This window comes from Leuresthes tenuis, unplaced genomic scaffold (genome assembly GCF_036924035.1).
Source record: "Leuresthes tenuis unplaced genomic scaffold, fLeuTen1.0.hap1 SCAF_5, whole genome shotgun sequence".
NCBI lineage: Eukaryota > Metazoa > Chordata > Actinopteri > Atheriniformes > Atherinopsidae > Leuresthes > Leuresthes tenuis.
Window position 1 is genome coordinate 29,489,399 of NW_027325359.1, and position 25,299 is coordinate 29,514,697.

At 40.1% G+C, this 25,299-nt stretch overlaps 1 protein-coding gene across 3 annotated transcripts in view; it reads left to right on the top strand.

Annotated features, from left to right (window-relative positions):
* Positions 1 to 25,299, top strand: part of kiaa1549la (KIAA1549-like a) — a 124,044-nt gene that overhangs the window by 46,463 nt on the left and 52,282 nt on the right. For all 3 annotated transcript variants that reach the window (XM_072386596.1, XM_072386598.1, XM_072386597.1), the window contains exons 4-9: positions 372 to 487; positions 6,527 to 6,749; positions 11,445 to 11,578; positions 12,341 to 12,509; positions 22,578 to 22,637; positions 23,441 to 23,601. In XM_072386596.1, coding sequence (XP_072242697.1) covers positions 372 to 487; positions 6,527 to 6,749; positions 11,445 to 11,578; positions 12,341 to 12,509; positions 22,578 to 22,637; positions 23,441 to 23,601 — 863 coding nt within the window. The remainder of the gene's footprint in view (positions 1 to 371; positions 488 to 6,526; positions 6,750 to 11,444; positions 11,579 to 12,340; positions 12,510 to 22,577; positions 22,638 to 23,440; positions 23,602 to 25,299) is intronic.

The window sequence follows — 25,299 nt, forward strand, 5'->3', positions numbered from 1 at the left end:
CACATCAGAAGCTTGGGCACAGTGTACCTATTATGTGACCAAGTACATGAGCGCAGATTGAGGAAAAACATGCACGAAAGCAAGCAGAGATTTTCCTCGAGCACGACATGCTGTAATAAAACAGCTAACATGGATAAGAGGCTGGCGACTGCAGCCTTTGATTGTATGTACCAGGGATGATGGGGAATTACTTGGCAGCATTTGGGGAATGTTTAAAGAATGAATTTACTAATACTCTCTTATGTCAAAATGGCTTTGAGTCTACAGCACAAGCAGGGATACGGTGTCGTTGAAGATGGCAAACAAGCTAAACCTGAATAAACTGTACATAGTCACTGAGCTCCTCTTTCTAAAAAGTTTTTCCTCCACAGTTTTGTCCATTGAGCTGCGCAGGAACCGTCTGGATCTGATCCTGAAACAGAACCTCTCTAAAGGACTGAGCCATGCTCTGCAGAGAGCCCTGAATGACTCCAATGCCTCCGCACAGGTGGGTTTTTCTTACAGTTCCAGCAAGAGTCACAGCAGCTCTGTGATTAATTAACACCTTCTCGTGGCTCTTAACTAAAAGTCAATAACTAGTAATCATGTGACAGTGATTCGCGTGTTAGAGGAGTACATAACCTCCAGCCAGTGGCAATTAACAAAACCCCTTAGATCCTGAATGTAGAGTCCTTGAAAGTCTACCCTTTCCCGTTAAAAATGCCGGGGTACGGTTTAATGTCTTTTCTTAAGCTTTTTAGCTTGACTTTGATGGAAAATGTGACGGGCTTAAGCAGAGATGGAAGGAAACATTGTTCAGGACTTAGTAAAAGAGTGCAATGAGAATCTGACCATACTTACACTTAGCTGTGATGTGGGTCTACAACACTGCAACGACAGATGTTCAATAAATACTCTACAAAAGTGTTTTAGATACTTATTCTAATGCAATCTTATCCCACAAAGGTCATCTCATATATTTATTATCAGGGTTTGCAGTCAGGAACTGTTTCCTGTCTCCATGTTATATATAAATGTTAAAATCACAAACTAAGTTTTAATTTAATGTGTCTCTCTTCTGAGACTCTATTCAGTTTAATCTCTTCTGTGAACCGAGGTGACCCCGGTTGATTCAAAGTAAAGTGTAACTCTTCCTGAGGAATTATACGGACAACTTCGGCTACAAAACTCTCCCAAAGATTGTGAATAAAAAGTAGATTTAGTCATCACGATGTCAGCCAGTGATTTGTGAAATGCTGCTCTGAACCAGTGAGTTCTGGCGTCGATAAATATGGAATTATTTTCATAATAACCACAGAATATCAATTAGATTGTTGTGCTGTTTTTGTATTACACAGAGTGAGTCTAGCTAATGACATTGTAATGACTCATGGAAAAGAAACCATCGACTCAGTCTTCAGTCACAGAGCTGAAAGTTTTTTAAAATGGGAATCAGATGGAACCAAACTTTAATAGTATTGCACTTTAAGGCACTCACATACTACTGGGTTCACTTTTGGGGGACTACGTCCATCTTTAACATGCACATTTAATGAAGAACAGAATTTCATGATTGAAAGACAACTATCTGGAGAGAGTTACAGAGGAACGTCCAAGGTTTTAGGCTCACTGTAAGGGGGGTTATCGAGTGGAGAAAATATTAAACAACAGTGACACTACCGCAAACAGAACATGCCTCCAGAGTTGATGAGAAGTGGTTGTAGAGGCTGCTAAGAGGCCTACATTGACCTTAAAGGAGCAGCAGGGCTTTCTGGCATGTGCCACCCATTCATATTGAGTGAGTCTAAATTTCTTACTGGTGCTTTGAAAGCATGATCAAATGAAATAAAGCCTTAATAGCTTTAAACATCAGTCAATTTGGCTAAAAACCTTCAGATTTCTGAGGGGAAAGGGCATTTTTCCCTTACCGCAACAACCACAGCATGTTTCTAAATCACATAAAGAATGTCTTCAGCTGCAGCAGCAGGTTCTGGAATGGCCCAGATTAAAATCCAAGGAAAAATCTGTGAAAAGATGCTCCTAAGAGATGCTCTTACAGTGTGAGCTAATCACTTTTGCGAGGAAGAGTGAGAAAATATTACCACGTCAAGATGTGGCCAGTTTATAAACTGAAAGTCCATCCATCCATCTTCTATACCCGCTTAATCCATCAGTCGAGTCGCGGGGGGGGGCTGGAGTCTATCCCAGCGGTCATCGGGGGAGAGGCGGGGTCCCTGGACCAGTCGCCAGTCCATCACAGGGCCACACCGAGACAAACAAGACAAACAACCACACACACACACACACACACACACACACATTCACACTCACTCCTGGGGACAATTTTAGAGACACCAATTAACCTTTTTGTTTTTGGACGGTGGGAGGAAGCCGGAGTACCCGGAGAGAACCTAAACTGAAAGTCCTTTTATGAAATGTTTAAACAAAGTAATAATTTAGCAGTGTGCTCATTTATGCAAACAATTTGTGAGAATTAGTCTCGTTAGGGAACGTGATAAACATCAACGATTACTTCAGAGCTGGTGTTAATGGGATTTTTGCAGGAGTGGGAAAGGGGCTATGCATAGGTGGTGAGAAGACATGAGTCAGTGGGTAAAAAATACAGTCTAAAGCCAGTAAAATGCTATAGTTTAGTGGCTTGTAAACACAGTGAACACAGGTCAATGGCTAATAACCGCAGGGAAGGAGAGAACAGTGGAAAGTAAACACATATCAGTGACCGGTTAATTCAGGTTAATGCCATCTAAGTGCAGGTTACTGGTACAAGAACATCACCACAGCCACGACCGGAAGGACCGAGCCTGCCTGCCCCATTGACCAGGAGTCCCTCGTACGTCACCAGCATCTTCCTGTCTGTAAATAAAGGGCAGAAAAAGAATATGACCTTGTCAGACTTGCTATTTTGAGTTTGTAGCTTGCAGATCGGATGGTGTTGTTTCACGTAGTGAAGGAGAGGGAAGGAAAGAGATGGAATAAACTGCCTGAAATCTGTTGGCAGACTGATATAAACATCTTGTGAGATAGACAAGGGACCATGAGACATTCATTAGAATGTTATTTTAGGATAAGATGCATCTGTAGTGAGGTTAGGAATGTCACAGCCAACTCCAGTAGAATAACCTAATGCTCTTGTCTTTGTTGTATTATAGTGTTGTCCTATTTTTGTGTCATCATTTGACAATTGTTCTGTATTCCTGATTTGTCCACCTGCTCATTCATCTCACAAGGACTCTCATGAATGGTGCTAGAGACCAATAGGGAGAGGTGACTAATGCACACCGCATTTGAGTCTGAATATTTATGACCTGTTGAGAAGTCAGACTGTGTTAGCTTTGGGAGTTTATTACACTCCAAAATGAAGTCTTTCTTTTTCCACAGCAGTGCAGTTAAGTGCAGCTTCCTGTTGTAATATTTTTTGCCTGTCATTTTCCATCTGAAATGTTTATTGTCAACCACAGGTTCTATTTTTGTCTCATCTTCATTCTCTGTCTCATCTCTCTCTAGCAAACGATACCTCTCAGCATCTTCTTGCTCGTATTTTTTTATATTTACATTTCTCGTGTTACTCCCATCCTTTATCTCCCAGAGAAGATTGCATCCTCAGTCCGAGTCGATTGATTTTCTGCCAACCTGTCTGTCTTGCCTGTCTGTTGATCTGCTTGTTGTGCCTGTCTGCCTCTCTGTCTGTCCACCTGCCTCTCTTCATCTCAGTGTCTGTCTGTCTTCATCCGCCAGCTTTTTCTATTTTTATCCAGTTGTTTGTGAGCCTTCACGGAAAGTGACTCAGAGTCTCTAAGCTCCAGTCCACTTTCATCTACCCCCTGCTACACACAAACACTCACATACAATCAGCCTTCATCTCCTCCATCAGATAACGTAGGCTCTAATTTGACAATCAAGATCAATCCGTTGGAAGATGGCAATAGCAACAAGAAGGTATGAAATAGTTCAGATCCCTAAAAGACAGGATACAGGGGCAATGTTGATGAGCAAATACTCGCCTCAGCATGAACAGGGATGGTCAAATGGCATGAAATTAGCATGCAGCGTGGGTTTTAATGCGTTGCATCATCGAACAATGTTGTAAACCATAATTGCGTGTAAAGCTGACCGGTTTTACAGCTGTCAGATGAGCAAAGGGACCGCAGAGGGCAAGGTCAGGTCTGGTTGGCTCTGTTTGGTACCAAAACTGCTTTTCAAATATGCAAAACAAAGGTTAAGCAAGTCAACCTCGCAGCTTTTCCAGGGAACGTGAAGAATTTGAAATAGATTATTTTTCTTCTTTGACCTGCGTGATTAGCATTTGTGCACTATGCAGATAATTAGAATAATGGTTTATTACACACTGTAATAAATGTTCCAGCCTTTAGTGCTTTTATCGTCTCAAACCACCTGAATATGTTTACAGGCAGGTAATACTTTGAAATACTCTGTAAAGCTTTTTTTATTCTTTTATAACCAAAATAGATGGATTCAGTCTGATTGTATGGTGTAGGGAAAATGTGCTGATTTTATTGCTGAATGAATTACTTTATTTTATTGTAAATCAGACTTCTTTGATTTCATGTTTTTTAAGTCAGATTAAATCAGTTTACATGTGGTGGGATGGAGCTTTTTCAGCCTTCGAAGGGCACCACATACATATTAATGATACATGTTGTCATTTTTATGATCATTAACGACATATGAACGGTTTGTACACCAGTAATGGATGCTTTATAGAATAAGTTGTCAAGAAATCATGCAAAGTTTTACCATCAACACACTTTGAGCCATTTATAAACAATATAGAATCAGCTGACATTAGAACAGGGGTGTCAAAAGTACCAAATTTACTCCCAACTAATTGGTCATTTAGATGAATTTAGTTTAATTTAGTCATTATTATTAGATGTGAGTCTTAAATATATGACCAGCAATTGAAGAATGCTTAATAAGATCATATGTGACACGTGCTGGTAAAGAAAGGGTTGTTTTGCTTTAAACAGAGATGAGAGATCATGACATCTCTTTTATCTGATGCTTCTCAGAAGGCATTTGTTTATCCACCATCACAAGGAAGGAAAAATCAATTTCAAAGGGCTGAAACTCAGGTTTCCTTTTCAGTTTTGGCTGCTGCTCTACTGTTACACCCACTTGTTTTCTTAAGGTCTCACAATATACCTTCAACCCTTCTAAACTGTATTATTAAGGCTGGTTCACACATGTCTCGCGTCTTATTCCCTTTTAACGTGGTGATGTATTGCATTGCCAAATTGAATTCTGGATTTGCTGCTTTGCTAGCATTGCTTGCGGTAGAAAGTTGAGAATATTTCAACGTTTTCAAGCCGCAGCAGAGGTGGTTGCTAATCAAATCGCCTGATTCATCACGTGTATGAGCTCATGACTGATTGTTACCAGAATATCAGGCTCGACCACCGTCAAACTGGACGCATCGTATGTGTCTGAATACAAGAAACTGGGCTGTGATTGTCTACTCCAAGATCAAAAACATATGCAGCAATAATTCTATTACATCTACTGGTTAGGACACAAAGCATCAGTGGGGGTCTTTAAGGGGCTCAGAAGATTAGAAGGTCAGTTTTCCTGACGATATGAATGTTGTTCCTGTTGTTCATTGGCTTTCCTTGGAGGTGTTGATATACAAAGATATGAGCACACGAAACCCCCCACAGTCAGAAATATTGCAGCACAGAACAATTTTCTAAAGGGAACAGTTAACATTTAATTCAGCACTCATTCTGTATGTTCTAAAATGAAAGGTCCAAAAGCTCTTTTTTGTCTTTTAATGAAATGCAAAACCCAAAGGTGGGTTGTTGGGACAAAAGAATGAGTCACCGAGTATAATCAAAAGCTAAAGAGCTGCTTGAGAAACTTGGTCTTTTAGAGGAAGTTTACAGTAAGTGGTTCGGTAAAGACGACATGTGCCCGGGTGAATTTTGTTTGATTTTTGTCAGCACGCAGTGAAGAGGGGATAAGATAAGAGAGGTAATGAGATACAGTTTCACTAAGAGGGAGAACAAGGCCAGCCAGGAGCAGCCAGCAAGTGTTCAGGGGAGAGAGGAAAGAAAAATCTGGTTGAAGACAGAGGAAGAAGCCACGGTAACAACAGACAGCTGCTCAGTGTGGTTGAAGGTGGAGGGTAGAGGAAGGTGGGCGGTGTACAGTTCCAGAAATACAAGCCTTTGACTCACCGGGATTGTTGTCTGTGTGTTTTTCCAGGGCACAGTCAGAAATCTGACTGTTGAAGGCTTAAGCTAGAATATACACTTCAGGGCAGATTTGAATTTAAATGAAATCAAGGATTAGAAATATTCTGATTCCGATTCCTTTTGTCTTTTAAAGCCACAGATAAAATACACTCACCCAAAAAAGATGTTTCATAGCATGCCAACTATAAGCTGAGTTTGCCGCTCTACATAAACACGCAACACCATGTTGATTAAAGTAAAAAAAATACCCTCAATCTGCCTTGAATACAAATCGAGCACATCTTGAATTCTTCCCTTCTGTGTCTCTGTTGCAGGTGGAGCGCGACGACTGCAGCCCCCACAACGTGACTCTGGGTTACTACGTGACAAGCGGGAAAACTGTCTACGTTTCCTCTTTGGTCATTGAAGCGCTGAATGTTTACGGTTTTGACAAGCTTCTGTCTGACATCAGGCAGCACACCCCACTGGTTAAAGCAGTTCTGGTTCCTGTGGCAACCTGGATGCCTGCTCCAAGTATTCACCTGCAGCTGAAAACAGGTGACGAAAGCTTGATAAGACAAAGATAAAACAATGTTTAGCTTTTGAGTTTCACGGAAAACAGGTGACGAAAGCTTGTGACTGAGCAGCTCTCCGTGACTCCTCTCTGATTCTCTAAATCACATACAGACTCCCATGATTGCAAAGCAAAGGCAAACTGGTCCATTTATTTAATCAGACTAAAAACACATTTCTAAATCCAATCAAAAAATATATCAACATAACATTGAGCTCTTTAAAGGTTCAGTGTATGATTATACTTTGATTCATAAATGACATCAAGAGTCCTCACTAGTCCTAAAAACTTGTAGAGGAAAATTTACTTGACAAAACCAAAGTGGACCAGTCTGATGAACACTAATTGTCGCTCAGTCAGCAGCTTCACGTCACCTCTTCGTCACCACTTTCTGACACATATGGCGCTGCTCTTTAGCTACATATTGCCAGCTATCCCTCTGTAGCGGTAAGTGACCCAGTGTCTGTGAAAGCGACTGGAAAACGTCGATCTATAGTGCAAATAGAACAGACAACTGACTGAAGACTTGTGCTTGAGTCCAAGCATGAGATTTATCTTTATTTTCTGTTTTCATTTGAACTTCTTTAGCTCTACTACAGCTTTGATGATGAATTAAAAGAGGTTGATTAAGGGCAGCTGGACCTCTTCTTCTTGGTTCTTTAAGACATTTCCCCTCTGATCTGACAGGCCTCTTAAATTCTAAACTAATTCTAACTCATCCGAAAGAATTAGAGGCAACACGACTTCAAGAACCAAAAAGAAGGAAGTCCAGTTACCTTTATTCAGTCTCTTAGGACTGCCGAGATCTCGATGACTGAGAATCTATGCCGACACATTGATTCGCTTTAGTGAATAAAAGTACTTTCTATTTTCTAACTGAACATTTTCCACATTGCTGTGGGGAAGTGTCCTGCAACTTGTTTGGGGTTAACTTCTGCGTTAAAAGCTGGCTCTTGACTAAATCAGTATGTTTAGAGTTGGGAGTAATTTTCTGTTGTCACCCTGTAAGCTGCTGCCTAATGGGACACTTTGGAGTGACATAGATCCATAAAACTTAGATGCTGGTTACATATGGTAATCAGATTTGACTACTAAAGTTGTTAGTAAGTAAGTAAGTAAGATATTTAAGATAACCGGTGTTTGTAACTATACCAGGAGTGGGCATATTATAAGTGTTCAATTAAAGTTACTGAGCTTCTTTTTACTAGAGTTTAATAAACCTATTGATTAACAACCAGACTATACAGAATTCTACGTATTTGGAAATGGTCACAGTGGCCTAAATGATAAATAAATGTTGTAAATAGATCTTTGACCACTCAAAGCTCCAGCTGTTGATTGAGTACATTAGATAGTACCTAAATAACTTAATTTGATATCAGATATCAAGCTTTGTTTTCTTTATATTCTCACAGTTAATACAAGCATATTTTCCCAAAAATCACTTGAAATTGAGATGAATTACAGTCAATTTTGGAGATGCAAATGCACTGCAGGGATCTACACCTGTGGCCAAAAAGGTTTTGGCTTTTTATTTGATTTGCTGTGTCGTAGAGCAGCAACTCACAGTGGGTAGTGACAGACCCTTCACCTCGCTCATCTGACATCGGCTTGTGTGCCCCGATGCACTAACTAAATGAAATTTGACATCGGTTATGATCAGTGCTGTATGGTAACAGCTGAATGTCCTCAGAGCCTATTGGGTTTTATATAAAATGTCAAACACACCCGTGGAGCCTTAAAATTATTGTTTGTGTGGAGTGCTTCTAGGATTCAGCACAAATCTGAATATGAAAAAACTTCAAGGCACTCTCTTTTAACATCTTTACTTTCATGGCATAGTCATACTGACCTGCAAAACACCTAAGGAGTCCTAGGTTCCAAGAAATGGAATTTTCCATCAGTAATACTCCTCTGATAGAAAGCTCTAAAGATGGGTGCACAAATACAAATACAACAACAAGAAAGGACAGAAACAAGTACCTGTGGACCTGCTTTAATAGTTGAGGAGCTATCTTGAACTCGGACGACCGTACAGAGACAAACCCACATAGGTTTAGGTTGGAGCTTGGCTCCTAGGATGCGGTTGAATACACGAAGACCTCACCTAAATCCATGTTAACGTGGTTTTATGTGCACAAACCGATTGGGACTCTGCAGATGAGCATGTACTGCTACTTTTAAAGTTTCCAGTGCATGTAACTGGTCCACAGAACATTGTAATGGTGAGGATAATGACAATCTTCTGTGTCTCATCAAAACAGTCTTCTGCTTTGTTCATTTGCTCCTCGTCTTCTTTGTCCGGCATGTTTAGTTTTCTGAATGGAGATTGATCCTGGCTCATGGATGCCACACTCAGTCCTGGTGCTTACGCACCATTTGCGACAGAGGGAACAGATAGACCCTCATGGACTGGAGCAGATATTTAGGTAACACAAGCCTTGCATATGAGCGGATGTAGAAAGTGAGAATTACGGAAAATTCATGTGATCCAAAACCATGGGAACGATGAGGATGACACATGAGAATCATCAACAGACTTTTCAATTCTCTTCAGACTGTTGGAGAGTTTTTTTCCCTTTATGATCTGCAGCTGTAATGTTTTGATTGATTATCACAACTCTCCACTCTTGGTTCTGACAGGTTGCTTTTTACAGCGACACCAACTTGCTCCAATTAAAGTTAGCAATTAGCTGGTAGCTACATTTGCATGTAGCTAGTAAGATATGAGATAGACGATCCTGTTGGGACAGATTTTACAGAAGCTTTAATTCGCAGCAGACTTCCTTCTAAATCAACTCAACTACGCAACTTGACAAAATTGCTTGGAATGTGATGTATACTGCTGTATAAACGTTATCATATATTACTATGAGGGTGTATGTGAAGTAGGCACTTGAAACACAGACCAAAATCCATCTCTGTGTTGTTCAGCTCATTAACCATAAATGCATTTTCCAATTTATCCTCCAGAGCACAATTTGCATACAATTACCAACTGGGTCAACGGTGTTTGTGCCTGCAAAGTGATTCAGACTAAGAGCAGAATGTGGAGTCTGTGAATCTAAACTGCACTTGTAAGCACCACAATGTTTGAATTCAGGTCAGAATATTGTTAAAGCGCACCCATAGCAGTCATTTTTAGAGTTGGAATAAAAACCAAAACAAATGGAGGAAAAAGGGAGCCCTGGAAGAGAATGGAGGGCGACTGAGGAAGAAGGACAGAGACAATATTAATAACATCATCTATAATCTGCTGATGGACTCGATATTGTTTACCCTGGCCTGCAGCTTGTTGGTGTGGAACAGTGGGACCAGAACAGACAACTACTCATTATTAGTTGTTCTCGTTCTGGGCGATAATCCTCTTTCTTTGGCACACATCCATCTACAGCTCTACTTTTTCCCAGATCCCAGAAACAGCATAATAGTGTGGATTGTTGTAGATTTTCTAAATCTCTCTTCCATAGTGCATCAGCTTTTAGACTGGCATCCAGTAACATTGGTTTTTGGTGCTATAGATGTATTAATAATAAACATTTTAATATGGAAGATGATAGTATAATATATGAACACCGGTATGCTTTCAGAATCACTAGAACTAGTTTAACAGAATTAACACAGAGGTAACTGAAGTACCAAATAAATACACATTACGGGTGCATTTGAACTGCTGACCATTGCCTATTGTTTCTGGGTTATGGCATTAGAGGGCTTGAACACTCTTTGATTTTCTGTCCTCTGAGTTCTTAGTTTTTTCTCTGGTTTACTCTCAGTTTTGTGTTCTTGTTCAGTATTTTGTTTGAGCTTATCACTGATATTCTGTGGTAGTTTCAGTCCTCAGTTTCTTGTTTCTACTCATTTCTCCTGGCTGTCCTCAGTTCACCTGTTTGGTCCTCAGCTCCACATCCATCTGTTCATTGACAGTCTGTCACGCTGCTGTCACTTACTCATTAGCTCCACACAGTGTACCTGCTCCTTTGTTTGTCTCAGTCCTTTTCAGGTCTTCACTGCTTTCATCGTTGTTCTTCTTGGTAGCTCAGATCCTCTCTCATCTGGTAATCTCCTAGTCTGCTTATAACTTCTGGTTTCAAATGTTCAAAGTCGCTCCGGCCTAAATATTCGATTCTGGGCTCAAAACACAAGTTAACAATTAACAAACCTACTGATGTGACTATGACTGTCCCTGAATTTCACTCAGTCTATGGCTGATTGAATAACTGTTTAATATTACTTTTGGTGTGTCCCAAAGCTTTGTGTTGGGCCCATTATTATCAATAGTGCACAGTGATTGAATATTATATGTTTGCTTGTGATAGTACAATTTATTCATTTATTTTTTAATGAAATCATAACTCTGGATGCAAAAATAGTCGTTAAACTGAGAACAAAATAGAAATCAATAATAAAGTTTTGGACTGAAAGAATATCTGAAATAACGTTTTTCGTTGTGAATTTAGAAAATTAATTTGGATCATTGTATGCTCACTTCTTGTTCCATACACTACAGAGCAAACGTACGCAGCAGGAATTATAAATAAATACAACATATTTGTTAATAAGGACTTATATGAGCCACCCTACTCAAACAAAGACACTGTTTACTACATTTAAAGCGCCATATGCTTGGTTTATATATTTTTGAATGATTTATTTCTTCTTTTATGTCTGATTTCCAGTGTTGAGGTTTGTGGGGCCGACAGACAACATCTACTCCTGCAGTTTTGTCCAGATGTTGGAGCAGAGGCTGGAGAATGCCTACGATGAGGCTCAGGATAAAGTGCTGGAGACCTACAACAGGCTCACTGTGGAGGTACTGCACGGGTTAAAGGGGCTATCTTTATCTTGAAATGCAGTCCAAGGTGTCATGTTTGCATGCTAATCAGGTTAATGTGAGTGATAATGCTCCAGGTATGATGTTGGCCAGCTGCTTTCATACTTACTCTGTTACTGTTCCTCTACACAAGGGCTTTAACTTTGCATTTTAGTAGCCATTTTCACTTGAAGGAGGAATTGTCTGCAGAGCCACATTGTTTATGTCTGTAGATGTAACCAAAAGTCATCAAAATACATTGCTGTTATATGCTTTCATGCATAAATCCTCCTTTTATTTTCACTTCATTCTGTCAGACTGTCAAGATACTCTCCAGACTGCTGCTTTGCATGCACAAAGTCAGAATCATAAAATAGGTCTCAGCAAGCAGTCGCAAATACAGGGTCCATTCATAATTTACCCCCTGAATTATTAACACTCAGGAACGCTCAGGAGGAATGCGATTGTAATTCCTTAACTATTGTAACTTAGTTATGCTACTTTCCGAACACCACGCAGGTCTTATTGTAGAGAGAATAAAACCTTGTTCATTTCTGTGTCATACTGCGTCTGGAGCTCTGTTATGCATTCTTTATGTGCATCTTAGACAATTGGCATGATAGTTTTAGATATTACTTTATGAATGTTTTTGCTGTTTTTGCTATGTTTTTGCTGCAAATAAAGACCTGAAATCAGTCACAATTTTCATGTATGGGGTACAGGGCAATGCAATTATTGATGTGTTGGTTTGTTTGTCCTCAGATCCAGAGTGTTTCCCAGGAGCCAGGCTCCCCCTCAGTCACTCTGGTCTATGTGGTGAAGAATCAGGATGCAGTCCTGAATGGTACAATATCCAGTGGGCTCCTCAACCAGCTGACTGCAGAACTGGTGGGATACTTTCTGTTCTACCCTCCCCTGGTCATCGCTGAGCGTAAGTACAGCTAAAATATGTCTTTACCAGGCCCAACATTAGGCCATAGTTAGTCCACATTCGAACCCTGAAATACCTGTCCATGATTCATCTTACAATCAGGTTGAACAGTTTGTGGGGAGGATGATTCCTGATTAGCATCAAAACTGATCAGGCTCAACAGAAGCCACGTTAACTTGGAGTATTTTGTTGAAATAGTTTGAAACTGGAAGAACAAACACTCATTTTATGTGATACCTGCCACTAGTCTAAAGCTTTACACACACAACAGTAGAATTTAAAAAGCAATGCTTTATGGTATTTGTAGTATAAAGAAATGGGTGTAGATAGTTAGTAGCTTTACTTGTTTTAGATATAATCTAACCTGCTGAAGCTCATTCTTGTTAGTTATTGCTGCTTATCTACAAGTTATTCAGAGGAATTTATTCATCTATCAGAAGTGTCTGATGTCTATTGTCATTCACAAAATTGAGAATTCAAAGTTTTAATTTTTAAAATGAAAAACTTTGAAAATAAAAGCCCTTTTCTGATACTCAGTCATGCTGGTGAGTGTGGTTTTATTTGCCGGCGTTGATACAAAGTTTGGGTTTCTTTAGTATTACTTTCTTTGAAAGCACGGTTCCCAAACTTTTTTAGCCACCTTCTCACCCCCCTCCCAACTGGGCTGACACACCCCCAATCCCCCGCACCTTCAAAAAATTTTTAAAAAAAATGCAACAAGCTTTTTTATAGCCTTATTAAAGTTTGTTTAATCATGCTCAAATGACCAGAACACACATACAATAAAATCATCAAAGTTATGCGCAAGCATCCACTTTTAAGGCTTCAGGAAGCTGTTTGCTGGAACCTCACTGCACACCACGCACTGCAGCTTTGGGCAGTCTGTATCACCAAACCAAGTGAAGCCCAGACCCAGATCATTTTCATCATATTTCTTCTTTTTTTCCCCGTCTGGTGTTCACCGTCTTCACCTCTTTTGCCTTGTTGCCATCTCCTTCCCTCCTTTGCGGTTTCCTTTGCTCATCATTTTCTGACTCCCGCTCGTTTTCTTCTCCCGGATCCGTTGCAGTTCTCTCCTCCGATTCCTCACTCTCTCTTGGTTCCTCTCCTCCTTCGTCACTAACTTTGACTTTAACCTGACAGTTTCCCTGATTTCAGCCAATTGAGCATATTTGCGAGAATGAATGACGCAGAGGCCACAAGCTCGGTGCGGAGAAGATAACTTCTTCTACGCTTCATTTTAAGATGAAGTGCATTTTGAGTAGCCTGCTTTTATTTATTAATTAAAATGACAGTTTTTGATTTTAAATTTGACAATGGAAATGTTCATTTACATGTCTTTATTGTGTGGGGAAAAACACTGTAATTGTGTAATTATCAGATTCTATAGAGTAACATGTCTCCAAAATGGCCCAGTTTAACTGGAATGGCTTGAAAAAATTACAAAAAACAAACTTTGACATCCCTGTAATTTGCTTACACCAGATTATCCTGAATCCTGGAATAATAAACCAAAACTGTCTGCAAGTGTAACCGTTTACCATTTACACCTTGACCCAAACTACACCGATGATCTCTTTTGAAACGGTGATTACATGTAATCAAAGACAATCTAGAGTCATGATATTCTGAGCAGCTACTCTGCTTGTGGACAGTTCAAAGCAATACAGACACAAATAAATGCTTTTCTATTATGTCTGCATGTAAACTCAGCCAAAATGGTCTAATCCACATTTAATGTTGTCTAGCCAAACAATTAAAGTTCATTCAGGGGGCTCTTTAGTCATTTACTTTCTGTGACTCGAAGCCATCTTCTCTTAGGCACTGCCAGATAATTATATTGCATTCCTAATCATTTACAGACAGCTGTAAGTGGAAATTAAAATGAGAAATTCGTTTTTGGAAGGTTTGTCAAGCGTCACAAGCAGTGTGATTCTGCACACTTTAGTTGTATTAACTAAGATTGATTTTGACTTGACTATGTTCTCCTCATGACAAAATGATATTCTGGCTCATTTTTGGAAAACTTGAAAATGTTCTCGCCCACTGTTAGTTTTAGTTTATCATTGAAAATGTGACGTTTCAGAAGTGGTTTGCTTGAATTTTTCAACATATACCATGAAAAATTGTGACCATCCCTTTATCCTCTGTTTTACTTTAAGCAATATATTTCTCCAAGGTAGAAAGCACACTTGTTATGTTATACAACATGTAAAAAAATCAGAATCCACCAAAGTGCAAAGAAGGTGTGAGGATGTTCTCCTTTCTGGCTTCACTGTTTCCTTCAGGCTGAATAGAACAAAAACAAAGACAGACACTGAGTCCACGTCCGTGCTCCGTGTGTTTTTTGCAAACTTTTTGGCATCAGGAAGATGGAACAAGTGTGCCGAACATAGCTCGGATTGTAAAAATAGAGGCTGGAAGAAGAGAAGACTTCCTGCAGGGGAGGGTATCAGTATTGAGACAAGTGGAACAAAGAAATAAGACAAAGAAACACCTGAATCCAGTTGTTTTTGCTTTCCACAGCAGTACTGCAACCATCTGTTGAAGAACCCATTCTCCTTATGCTAATATTTCTTATTACATAACAGTTGTGGGTTTTTTTCCTTTTTTTTTGATCAGTCTGTGCAGCATTCTGCCTCTGGCTGAGACCGACTTACATAAAATTTGTTGGGTGCCTTCGACAACATTGACTACCGGGAGTCCACTGCAGGGCAATGCATGATTCATGACTTAGCATATGTTTGACCTACTTTTCAAGCGAGGGGATTCAAAAGGACTTTATACAGTGTAAGTAAAGAAGACAGGCACGCTACAGTGTGAGGAAGCTCATACTTTCACACCTGTACAGGAGGTAAAACACTTGGATAGTAGGGTGTATGTAACGTAAAAACAGAATTCAGAATGTTGTGTAATAAACAGGGATGTGGGGGTCAGTGTCGGTCTTTCTGAAGTCAACGATTAGCTCTTCTCAGTGTTAAGAGACAGGGGCCTGTTCTTGCACCAGACTGCCTGTACGACGTGTCATCATTGTCCCATATGAGTTCCACAACTGTGGTGTCATCTGCTAATTTGATGACACGGTGCTCAGTATGATGGAGTAGGAGCTGACCCTGCCAGTCTGGACTATCTGAGGCCTCAGTGAAGAAGTCCAGAATCCAGTTGCAAGTGGAAGTGTTAAGTCCAGCAGGTTGATTAGCTGCTGAGTGACATTAAGAGCTAAGCTGAAGTGGACGAACAGCATTCTCATGTGGGTATTTCATTGTTCCAGGTGGCTCTGGGTCAAGTAAAGTACCAGTGAGATCAAGTCTTCTGTTGATTAAATGTTGCAGAACTGCAATGGGTCCAGTGTGGGAGGAGGAGTTTCTTGATGTAGCTTCGGAGTAAGTGCTCAAAAAGCACTTTATGTTGTATATTGGGCTATTCGAACATGTAGTTTTGTATAATGAGAAGACTGTGTAAAGGGTTATGCAGTTTTTTTTCTTTACAGTGCAGTTCCCTTCAGCTCACTGCTGCTTTTTAGCTCAGTTTGGATTGTGCATCGACCTTTTCACCATGAAAGGGCAAAAGGGCAAAGTTAGCTTTTGGCAGATATGGTCCTCAGGAATTATTGGATTCAAATAAATGTTTTACAGTTATGTGAAAAATAAGTTTTTTTCATGTATCAGGATAGAATAAAAAGATAATTTGGTCCTTACTACGTCTTAAAACGAGGTCAGTACTGCCTAAGATAAACAACAACACATGGCATATTACACCATATCATTATTTATTTAACTAAAACTAAGCCAGTATGGAAAAACTAAGTGAACCCCATGAGCCAACAACTTGTAGAACCACCTTTAGCAGCAGTAAGTTGAAGTAATGGTTTTCTGTGTGACGTTATCAGTCTCTCATGGTTGTGGAGGAATCTTGGTCCACTCTTCTTTCCAGCGTTGCTTCAGCTCATTGAGGTTTGCAGCATTGGTTCATGCACAGCTCTCTTAAGGTCCCACCACAGCATTTCAATCAGGCTGAGGTCTGGACTTTGACTGGACCATTGGAAAACAAGCCCAGATCATCAGCCCTCCACCACCGTGCTTGACAGTTGGTATGAGGTGTTTGTGCTGATATGCTGTGTTTGGTTTCCTCCAAACGTGCTGCTGTGCATTATGACCAAACATCTCCACTTTGGTCTGGTCTGTCCAAAGGACATTGTTCCAGAAGTCTTGTGCTTTGTTCAGTTGCAGCTTTGCAAACCTAAGCTGTGCTGCCATGTTCTTTTTAGAGAGAAGAGGCTTTCTCCTGCAACCCCTCCAAACAAGTCATACTTGTTTAGTCTTTTTCTAATTGTGCTGTCATGAAATTTAACCTTTAACATGCTAACTGAGGCCTGCAGAGTCTTTGAAGTGCCTCATAGCACGGTGTGACCTTGGATTTAGACGGTACAATGCTCAGGGATTATTTTCAACTTTTAATGGTGCAAAGAGAATAACATTTTAACCTATTGTGTCTGTGTTAGTTAAGGTTAGTTAAGGTGTGCAGAAGCCATTGGACCATTAGTTAAACCTAATTACAAGTCTAATGGACAGCCAATACAACGGTTGGTGTCTAAGTACCTCACCTTTGACACCATCAGACACAAATAAACAAATATCCAAGATTATACAAGAAATATAAGAATATTTATAGTGTGACATCAAGAGGACATGACCATCCATGCATTTCATTCGTGCTGGCCTCTGCCTCCTATGAAAGCAGTAGGTGGAATTAGCTTTTCAAACACTCCGCTTCTGAACTTTGGCTTCGTGAACGATGACACTGAAATATGTTGTGTTGTTCGTTTGAGGTTATATTTGCCTAATTTCAAGAGTTGGTTTTAAGAAGTCCTGAAACCTGAGAGCTGAAAGAGCTTCTTTGTCTTCTTGTGACTGTATCTGTTCCTTACCCACCAACTCACCGTTCCTTTTCACATGTGACTAAAGATTTATAATAATAGTTACTTATTTGTGCAACGATGTCAGTTTTCCAGCATTAGCCAAGATGGGCAAGAGATGTTGTAACATGAAAGGTCTAAAACTGTGCAGCTCATCATGAAATTACTGACTGTGCTTCTTTATGGTCAGGGAAATATGATGAGTTTGGATTTGTAGATAAACCTACAACAAGACAGCAAATCTGTTATCGAGTACGTCTAAATAACAGGAAGGAGTAACACAAGTAAGACCAACTACAGGGCAGAGGTATGTTGTTATTAGGCCATCAGTTACCGTACTGTAGGATATGTTAGTAGTAGCCAGTTCAGAGAATTCTATTTTTTCATTTTTGTCATATCAACTAATTCTGTTTGGTTCCAGCTGATAGAAATAAATGGCCTTAGCCCCAACAGTTGGGCCAAACGAGCTCTGTTTGTATTCTGCTCCTGCTTTCATTGCCATCTGTGAGATTCTAAAAGGGCAAACAGCTGTACAGCTCCTATCATCCGAATCCTGCCATCGGCAATCTGTTGTCCATGTCCCCTGAATGAGCTAATTTTAGGCCGGTGAGATTAGATTAGTATCTGTTTGTGTGTGCTCTCAAAACCCAAAGGGCTGAAACATCACTCTTCACGTGGTCACATCCAAAGCCGCTTGGCATCGCCACGGAAACTATGCCTGCTCTCCTAAAAACACGGTCCTTTTTTTAGTACAGCAACAACAAGAGAATTGTTACATATACTCAGATATGAATCGATTGAGTTGACAAATGATCTGTCAGAGAATGGCTGCAAACGATCATAGTAATATTAAAAAAGATAAAAGTGCTTAGTTCATGCATGTGTTGGAAAGATAAATGGATCATCGTCATGATAAATTCCATCTGACTGCTGACCTTCAGTGTCTGTTTCCAGCTGAGGGCCATTTACATGCGACTGTACTGAGTACTTTATTCCAAAGTGAACTGGAGATCCATTTATTATTTGTTCTTTATATAACAGCACATGCACACTCCTTTTAGATAGTAACATTTTATATTCTCTACCCTGTCACGCACCAGTGGTTATGCTGCAAAGGTATGCATGATATAAACGTAATTAGCTCCAAGGATGTGGTGTTCGTGTGGGAGCATGTCTGCCTCTGCTCGTGTATACCTCCAGGTTCTTCAGATATCTCAAGAGTTCTTGTTGTATTAGCGTCTAAACACCATGGCAGAGAGACAAGGAACCTTTTATATTTTTTTTTGTGGAGAATGAGACTTTGATGCTCTTGGAATGCCGACTTCAACAGAAAAATACAGTTTACAACTCAACCCGACATATAAATCCTAAAGAGGTGCCAAGATCACGACATTTTGTCTAAACAACAACAAGAGTAGGATCAAAGACTGCCTGTATCAGTTTTTACTGCATTTGGGAAAGCTGAACCTCCTCCCTGATGGAAGCGTTTGTGTAAAGGATGCTGAGAGCCCACAAGTATAGGCTTTGCATTTGAATTGACTCTTACTTCATACAGGTGATGGAGATCATTAAAACAAACAATTGACGCTGTTTTTCACAAGAGAGTTGTTTGATAATATCTCTTGATGAATAGTTGTTACATCAGCATTAAATACTGCAGACGTCAGTCACGAATCTTTAATATTGAAGTTGGAGTTTTACTTCTGCTGTTTTTTCTGCTTATTCCAAACTGCAGAGTACAGAACGCATATTTTTACAACTTTCTTCATTTATATTATTTTAATGCCTTTAATGAACGTTCGGGTTCAGCTTCAGGTGACATATCTCTGAAGGTTTATTCTTTTTCTTGCTTTAGAAAGCGGTTAAGGAAATTCTGACTAACAGCTACTCAGAACCAGTGGTGCCAGCTTGGAGGATTTTCTTTGCTTTTCACTTTGGTCACTTTAACTCCTCCAGTGACCTTTTCTCTAATTTCTTGGACAAACCTTTTTGGAACTATTTGGCTCTTCCTGCTTGGCTGCATTCGGCTCTTGGTACTGTCTCATAGACGAAGCCCGATTTCTCTAAAAAGGATTATAGACATTGCCGGCTGCATCATTGCACATTCCTGTTATTAAACACAAACATGAGTGTTGTAGTTAATGTTTTATTTAATCCCCATATCACTAAAACATAGTAATGAAAGCACGTGATGTGTGGAAAATACTAACAGTATTAACTCCTGTTTGAGTAACGTTTGCTAAAATCTTTAGTGTTTAACTACTTAAGAATAAGCTTTTTAAAGATGAATGTGTATATTAATGAGTATTAATGAGGCACATTTCAGTGTCAGTGCTGACAATAAGCTTTGGAAGCTGGAAGCTCAGTGTTGGTTTTGGTCTTTTTTGAACTGTATAATAAATGAAGACGTACCTTTTTAATCAGATTTATCTTTCATGATTGAATTGGTGCAGGATCGCCTCATGTTTAACTTTCTTCCTCCTCTTTTTATTTGATAGAATTATGCAACTAAGTTTTCCTGCAGCTGCGTTGATAAAATGAATGCACCAGAATCATCTGCACATTGAACAGATTCTCCGAAGAGCACAGAAGGAGTCTGAACCTTCACACTTCGGTGCTCTTTGTCCCTTATGTGAGCTATTTTGAATTAAGGGAAGAGTGTAGTGAATGTAAATGTGCTCAGATACAGTACAGAGGCGTCAGGAAGGCAGGGCTGAGTGCAGAAACTGGCTGGTAAGAGCTACTGCTGCCTGCTATGCCACCGACTCAGGCTTAAACACTCAGCGCTCAGCGGACTGGCAGCCTAGAGGAGATGGGTAGAGACAGATGGTGAAACCAGGAAAAAAGAGGGGAGAGGTTGACATATGAATAGGACCAGAACGAGGTTGAAGGACTGAGGGTGTGAAGTAGTGTGCATAAAACAGAAGGAGACAGTCGGTTGGGAGTCTCAGGAAATGAATAAGCTGAAAAGAAAACAGGTGGAGAAGGAAACAGAGGCGTGGAGGCAGAAAGAAAGGTGAAGATAAGATGGATAGTGAGAGGAAGACAGTCACTATTCGTTCACTTCTGCTGCTCTCAAACATACCGCTGTTACATTTCCTCTACATGACTTCAAAGGCTTTCAGTCAACTTACCAATTAAGGACAAATATTCCACACTACAATGTTTTCATTTCCAATTTTCATGTAATAATTGACTGTCTAAATGTGTGAAATTATGAGAGCACCATCGCCACTAAACAGCTGCAATGTAATTATATGGGGCAAACATGCACGGCAGTGTACCAGTGCTTGTATTTTACAGACTCAGTTTGTTATGGGTTTTTGACAACATTATGGAAAGTATCAGAGCTTTTTCTTTTTGTTCTTCTGGCCTCGGTTCAGTTTAGTTTATTTATGAAGCACAGCTTCAGAAAACAAGGAGCTTTAAAGAGAAAGTGAATAAGTTCAACTCAGTCCAATTAGATGCATACAAATAGTTCAAATAATCAAGTTCAGTCCTACTCATTATAATTGTATGCATGCATGCCAGTTAAAGAAAAAGTTGCCTGGCTCAGGAAACTAATAGATCATATTGAATTTAGTCACACCTCTGCTCTAAGCATGCACAGAGCAAAGGGAGACAGTAGTGAGAAAAATATTCCCTCCAGCAGACTCAGGAAGGGCGGTCATCTTCCTCGATTATTTTAGGGTTGAAATGACAGAAAAGGGGGGTTAACAAGCACAGCAACACCAGGCCAAAGACATCCGCTATGCTAACAGAAAAGACAAACTCAAATTTAATGACAACAATAATGATACAGGGAGTAAAAAGAGGAGAATGAGGAGAGGAGCTCAGTTCATCACGGCAGGCTCCCCAGCATCCTCGACATATAACGGCACAACTAATGTGTGTCGTACCTCTGTATGAGTCCACAACATAATAATAATAATACTGAGTAGGTGGAGTCTACAGAGCATTTAAACAGCGTGTCGGACACGTCAAAGGCTCGATGTCCTCAGCTTAAAGTTAATGATTCTGATGCACAAGATGTCAGACTGTGCTGCCATTTTACAGTATTGCATAGAAGGAGTAGCTGTGGCACTTTTAACCAGATGCCTCGGATATGGAGAGACTGCTCGACTATTTTGACGGGGCTTTTGAATTTAATGGTGATCGCTATTTATTTGAGCAGGTCAGTGTAGACGTAGAGCTCCCCCGGATCTTTAGAAAGAATGAGGAGAGGGTGAATAGCAGCAGTTTTACAGAAAAAGGTTGTACTGTGTACGGTTTCTTTTCCCGTTTAACAGGTCAACAGATGGTGGTCTTGAAAGTGCAGACAACACTGTTTGTAGTCCAACTTTGTCAACTGACTCCCATCTTCTCAGGGCAGCTGCCTCTGCTCTCCCTCACATGTAGATTGTACTCTTATCTGTAACATTTTGCCTCCCACAAGATTTTAGCGCAACGGTTCGTCCATCCCAGCGACTCTGCAATACTAACGTTGTCAGACTGAGCCTATCACGAACAAATACATGCACAGTCGTTTTTTTGCTGTTTATCTTGCCATCTTTCATAGCTCCCCTCATATTACATCACAGCTTTTTTGCCGAAGCGGGATCCAATGTGGATATGCAAAATTATTCAGCCCATTAATATTTTACAGCCTGATACAGAAGTAAATAAGACCCTTATATTGGAAAGAATTCGTTGAATATTCCTTTAAGTTGAGACTAAAATGAGCCTGCGACAGTCTAAGTTAGACAAATCTTTCACATTCTGATTTCCTCCACAATATAGAGTAGCATTTCAAAGAGAAAATGCTACCCAGGAAAACTGTTTTCACAGGCACAAGGCTGCATTATCAGGAAGATTCCCCCTTAAAACTTTCAGTTTGAAATAATACTCTTCTTTCTGTGTGAGGTGGAAGAGATGTTTTCATGGTGTTTTTGTAATGGCTTCGCAGTACTGTATGAACATTGGCAACCATGTGCAATTGTAAATTACATAGAGGTTGTAATTTTGATCTTTCTGTACGTGCACAATGAGGGAAGTTGATTAAAAACTGGACTGCTGATCCAAATCAACTCAATCCTGAGTGGTGTTGTGGGTAGTCTTAAAGTAATTAAGTCTGTCCTGTAGCTGTAATTTTCTCTCTTTGTGTTCCTCTCCAGCCCTTGAATACCACAATCTCAACACGTCCTCAGCTACCAAGAACTACTGGGTGATAACAGGTAAATTTCTCACAAACACATGCATGGGCTGCGGTGCTACAGGGTGATCACCAGTGATCGAGCGCAGCATTGATTGGATAAAACAGCAGTTAGTTAAATGCCTGCTGCCTGCTGTTTTTGCTTTTCAGCAGAATGCTGTTGGCTCTGTAGATTTTCCTTCTTTCCTGCCCTCCATCCCTTCCTCGTTTCCTGTCTTAGCAGCTCCCCCTCTTCCCTTTTACTCTTTTGCTGGTTTGTTCCTGGGGAATCCTATTGATGTATAATTCACAGCTTCCTGACTGGGGCACAGGGAGTAATCACTTCACATCACATCATTGTTGGGTGTGAATGATGCTGGTGTGTGTGTGAAGACTGTCCACTGCTGCAACTCATAGCTTGTAGTAAGAGAAGCACTCAGCAGCCAGACTGACAGGTCGCCCATTCGTATGTGTGTATGTTTGCATCGCTATGTGTTTGACTGAGTGATCTGTAATTCAGTGTTGCTTAAACAGACATTTCAGGATGGGCTGCTTTGACATTGAATGGACCATCATCCGTGTCCCATTTACTTCACATCTCTAGTTTCTCCTTCCCCGTTCTTCTTAATATCAATCATGTCCTCAAATGATCTCTCTTTGATAGTTTCTCACATCACCTGTCTTCAGATTCTCGTTCTCTTTATCCGTTTTCTCCTTCCTTCCCTTCTGCGCTCCACCCCATCCTTCATTCCCTCATCCGTCTATTCTTCTGCCCCTCTTTGTCTGCCTGAACGCCTCTCTTTCTCCCCTAAATCCCTCTGTGTCTTTTCTTGTCTCCTCTCACAGTGATCCAGGATGTAGACAGCTCCTCCCTGGAGGCAAACTACCAGAGCTTTGCCAGTCTGATGGAGCAGCGGTTGGCTGAGCTCTTCCTGGTGGCTGGCAGGCAGGGCTCTCGGACAGCGAGATCCCGGCGGGCCACCACAGTGGGTGGCTACACCGTACAGGTCAGAGTAAATTAGGTTTTGTCACGACAATGGAGCCAAAAGGTTAAGATTATGTGAAGTAAGATAAACTAGTTTTCAACTAAATGATGTCATTGTCTTAACACTTTTGTACAGACTTCAGCCCTTCAAAGTGTTTAAATATTTACTCATATTTAGTGGTAATTGCATGTTTATACTGTATTTGCATCAATTTCTTAACCATTTTATAGGATTTATTTAGAGATATTTGCAATAAGCGTGCAATTTTCTAATTTTGATGAAAAGGAGAAAATTATTAAAAATTTAGAAAATTTGTCAGACTCTAGAAGGTCACAGTGGAAGTGGAAGTTGTGCTGATATAGTTTTACAGGTAACTGGTTCACGCAGTTGAAGCCTGTCCACGTAGTTTAAGAGCGTGTAAGTTTAGTTTACGATGGCCATCTTCTTCCACTGACCGTTTTTGTATCGATTTGTCAGATGTGCCGCCCGATGGCTGTTTGCCTGAACTGCAGCTACACTATTTTAATTTAATTAGATTATTTTAATGCCTCTTAATGCCGCCAATCAATACTGCAACATTACGGCACAGTCACATTAATGCATGCAGCAATGATGATTATTTTGACAAAAAATAAGTGCAAACTGTTTTAAAGTCCAGTCCAGTGCAATTTTATTTAAACAAAAAGCAGCAGGCGTGTGAGCTGAATAGGAATTTTTATGGGCAAACTTTAACTCAAGAAGGGTTTTCAGGGTTTTGTGGTGGTGCTGCTTCTCATTTAACAGCAACGTGAGAAAAGTTGTTCTTGTTTCGAGGTGATAACATCGGCGTTCTCACCATGTTGTCATGGCAATATTACATGATGTGAAAGAAAACTAAAACTCTTTGTTCATATACCTTACTTGAAATAAGAGAAATGTGAGTAGTGTCTGAATGACTGTATGTCATCACTAATTAAGCTGTTAATGTTACAAATGCCATGTCAGAAAATGACTTAATTAGCACCAAACATCATGCAGCTTATTTAGATTAATTGTTAGATAGGGGGAAATGAAATGATGATCTGAAGGGAATGTTACATTTTGTGTGTTTTTTGCATTTTATTTGAAATGTCAAGTATAGGCTTCACCAGAGTCAGTGGGGTTAATCCAGACCTTTGAATTCATCCTCTCCCATTTTATTTATTGATTTGTCTGGCATCATGACATGAAACAGTGCTTTCCTGGTTTGAAAAGCAATTGCTTCAGTGAGCTCTGCAGGAACACCAGCCATTAACCGATCGGTATGATGGGTGGATGTCATGTTAATGTCAAGCTGCGTGCTGGCCTGGTGATTGAAAAATCAAATTCACTCTCATGTGGAATTCAGATGGAGTGGAAGAAATAGATGATGAAATGGAAACATAGTATAATAAGTTTGATATTCCGGCTGAAATCAAGTGGAAAATGTTTGCATCAAACTAAACGGAAATTCACAATGAAATATCAGAATATTTTGTATTTTGAATATTTTGAATATTTTGTGGAACAAAATGGTGTCCTTAGTGCACCGCTATGTTACCAGTTTTGAGTGTATTCAACACCATGGACAGTTCCAGATTTAGCACCCTGGACAGTGCCACTGACAACATCTGTGTGAGACGGTTTGAAAAGAAAAAGCAGGGATACTCTGAGAGGAAGGGCTGTGGAGGAGCAGTGTATTCACAGAAAAAGCAACATATT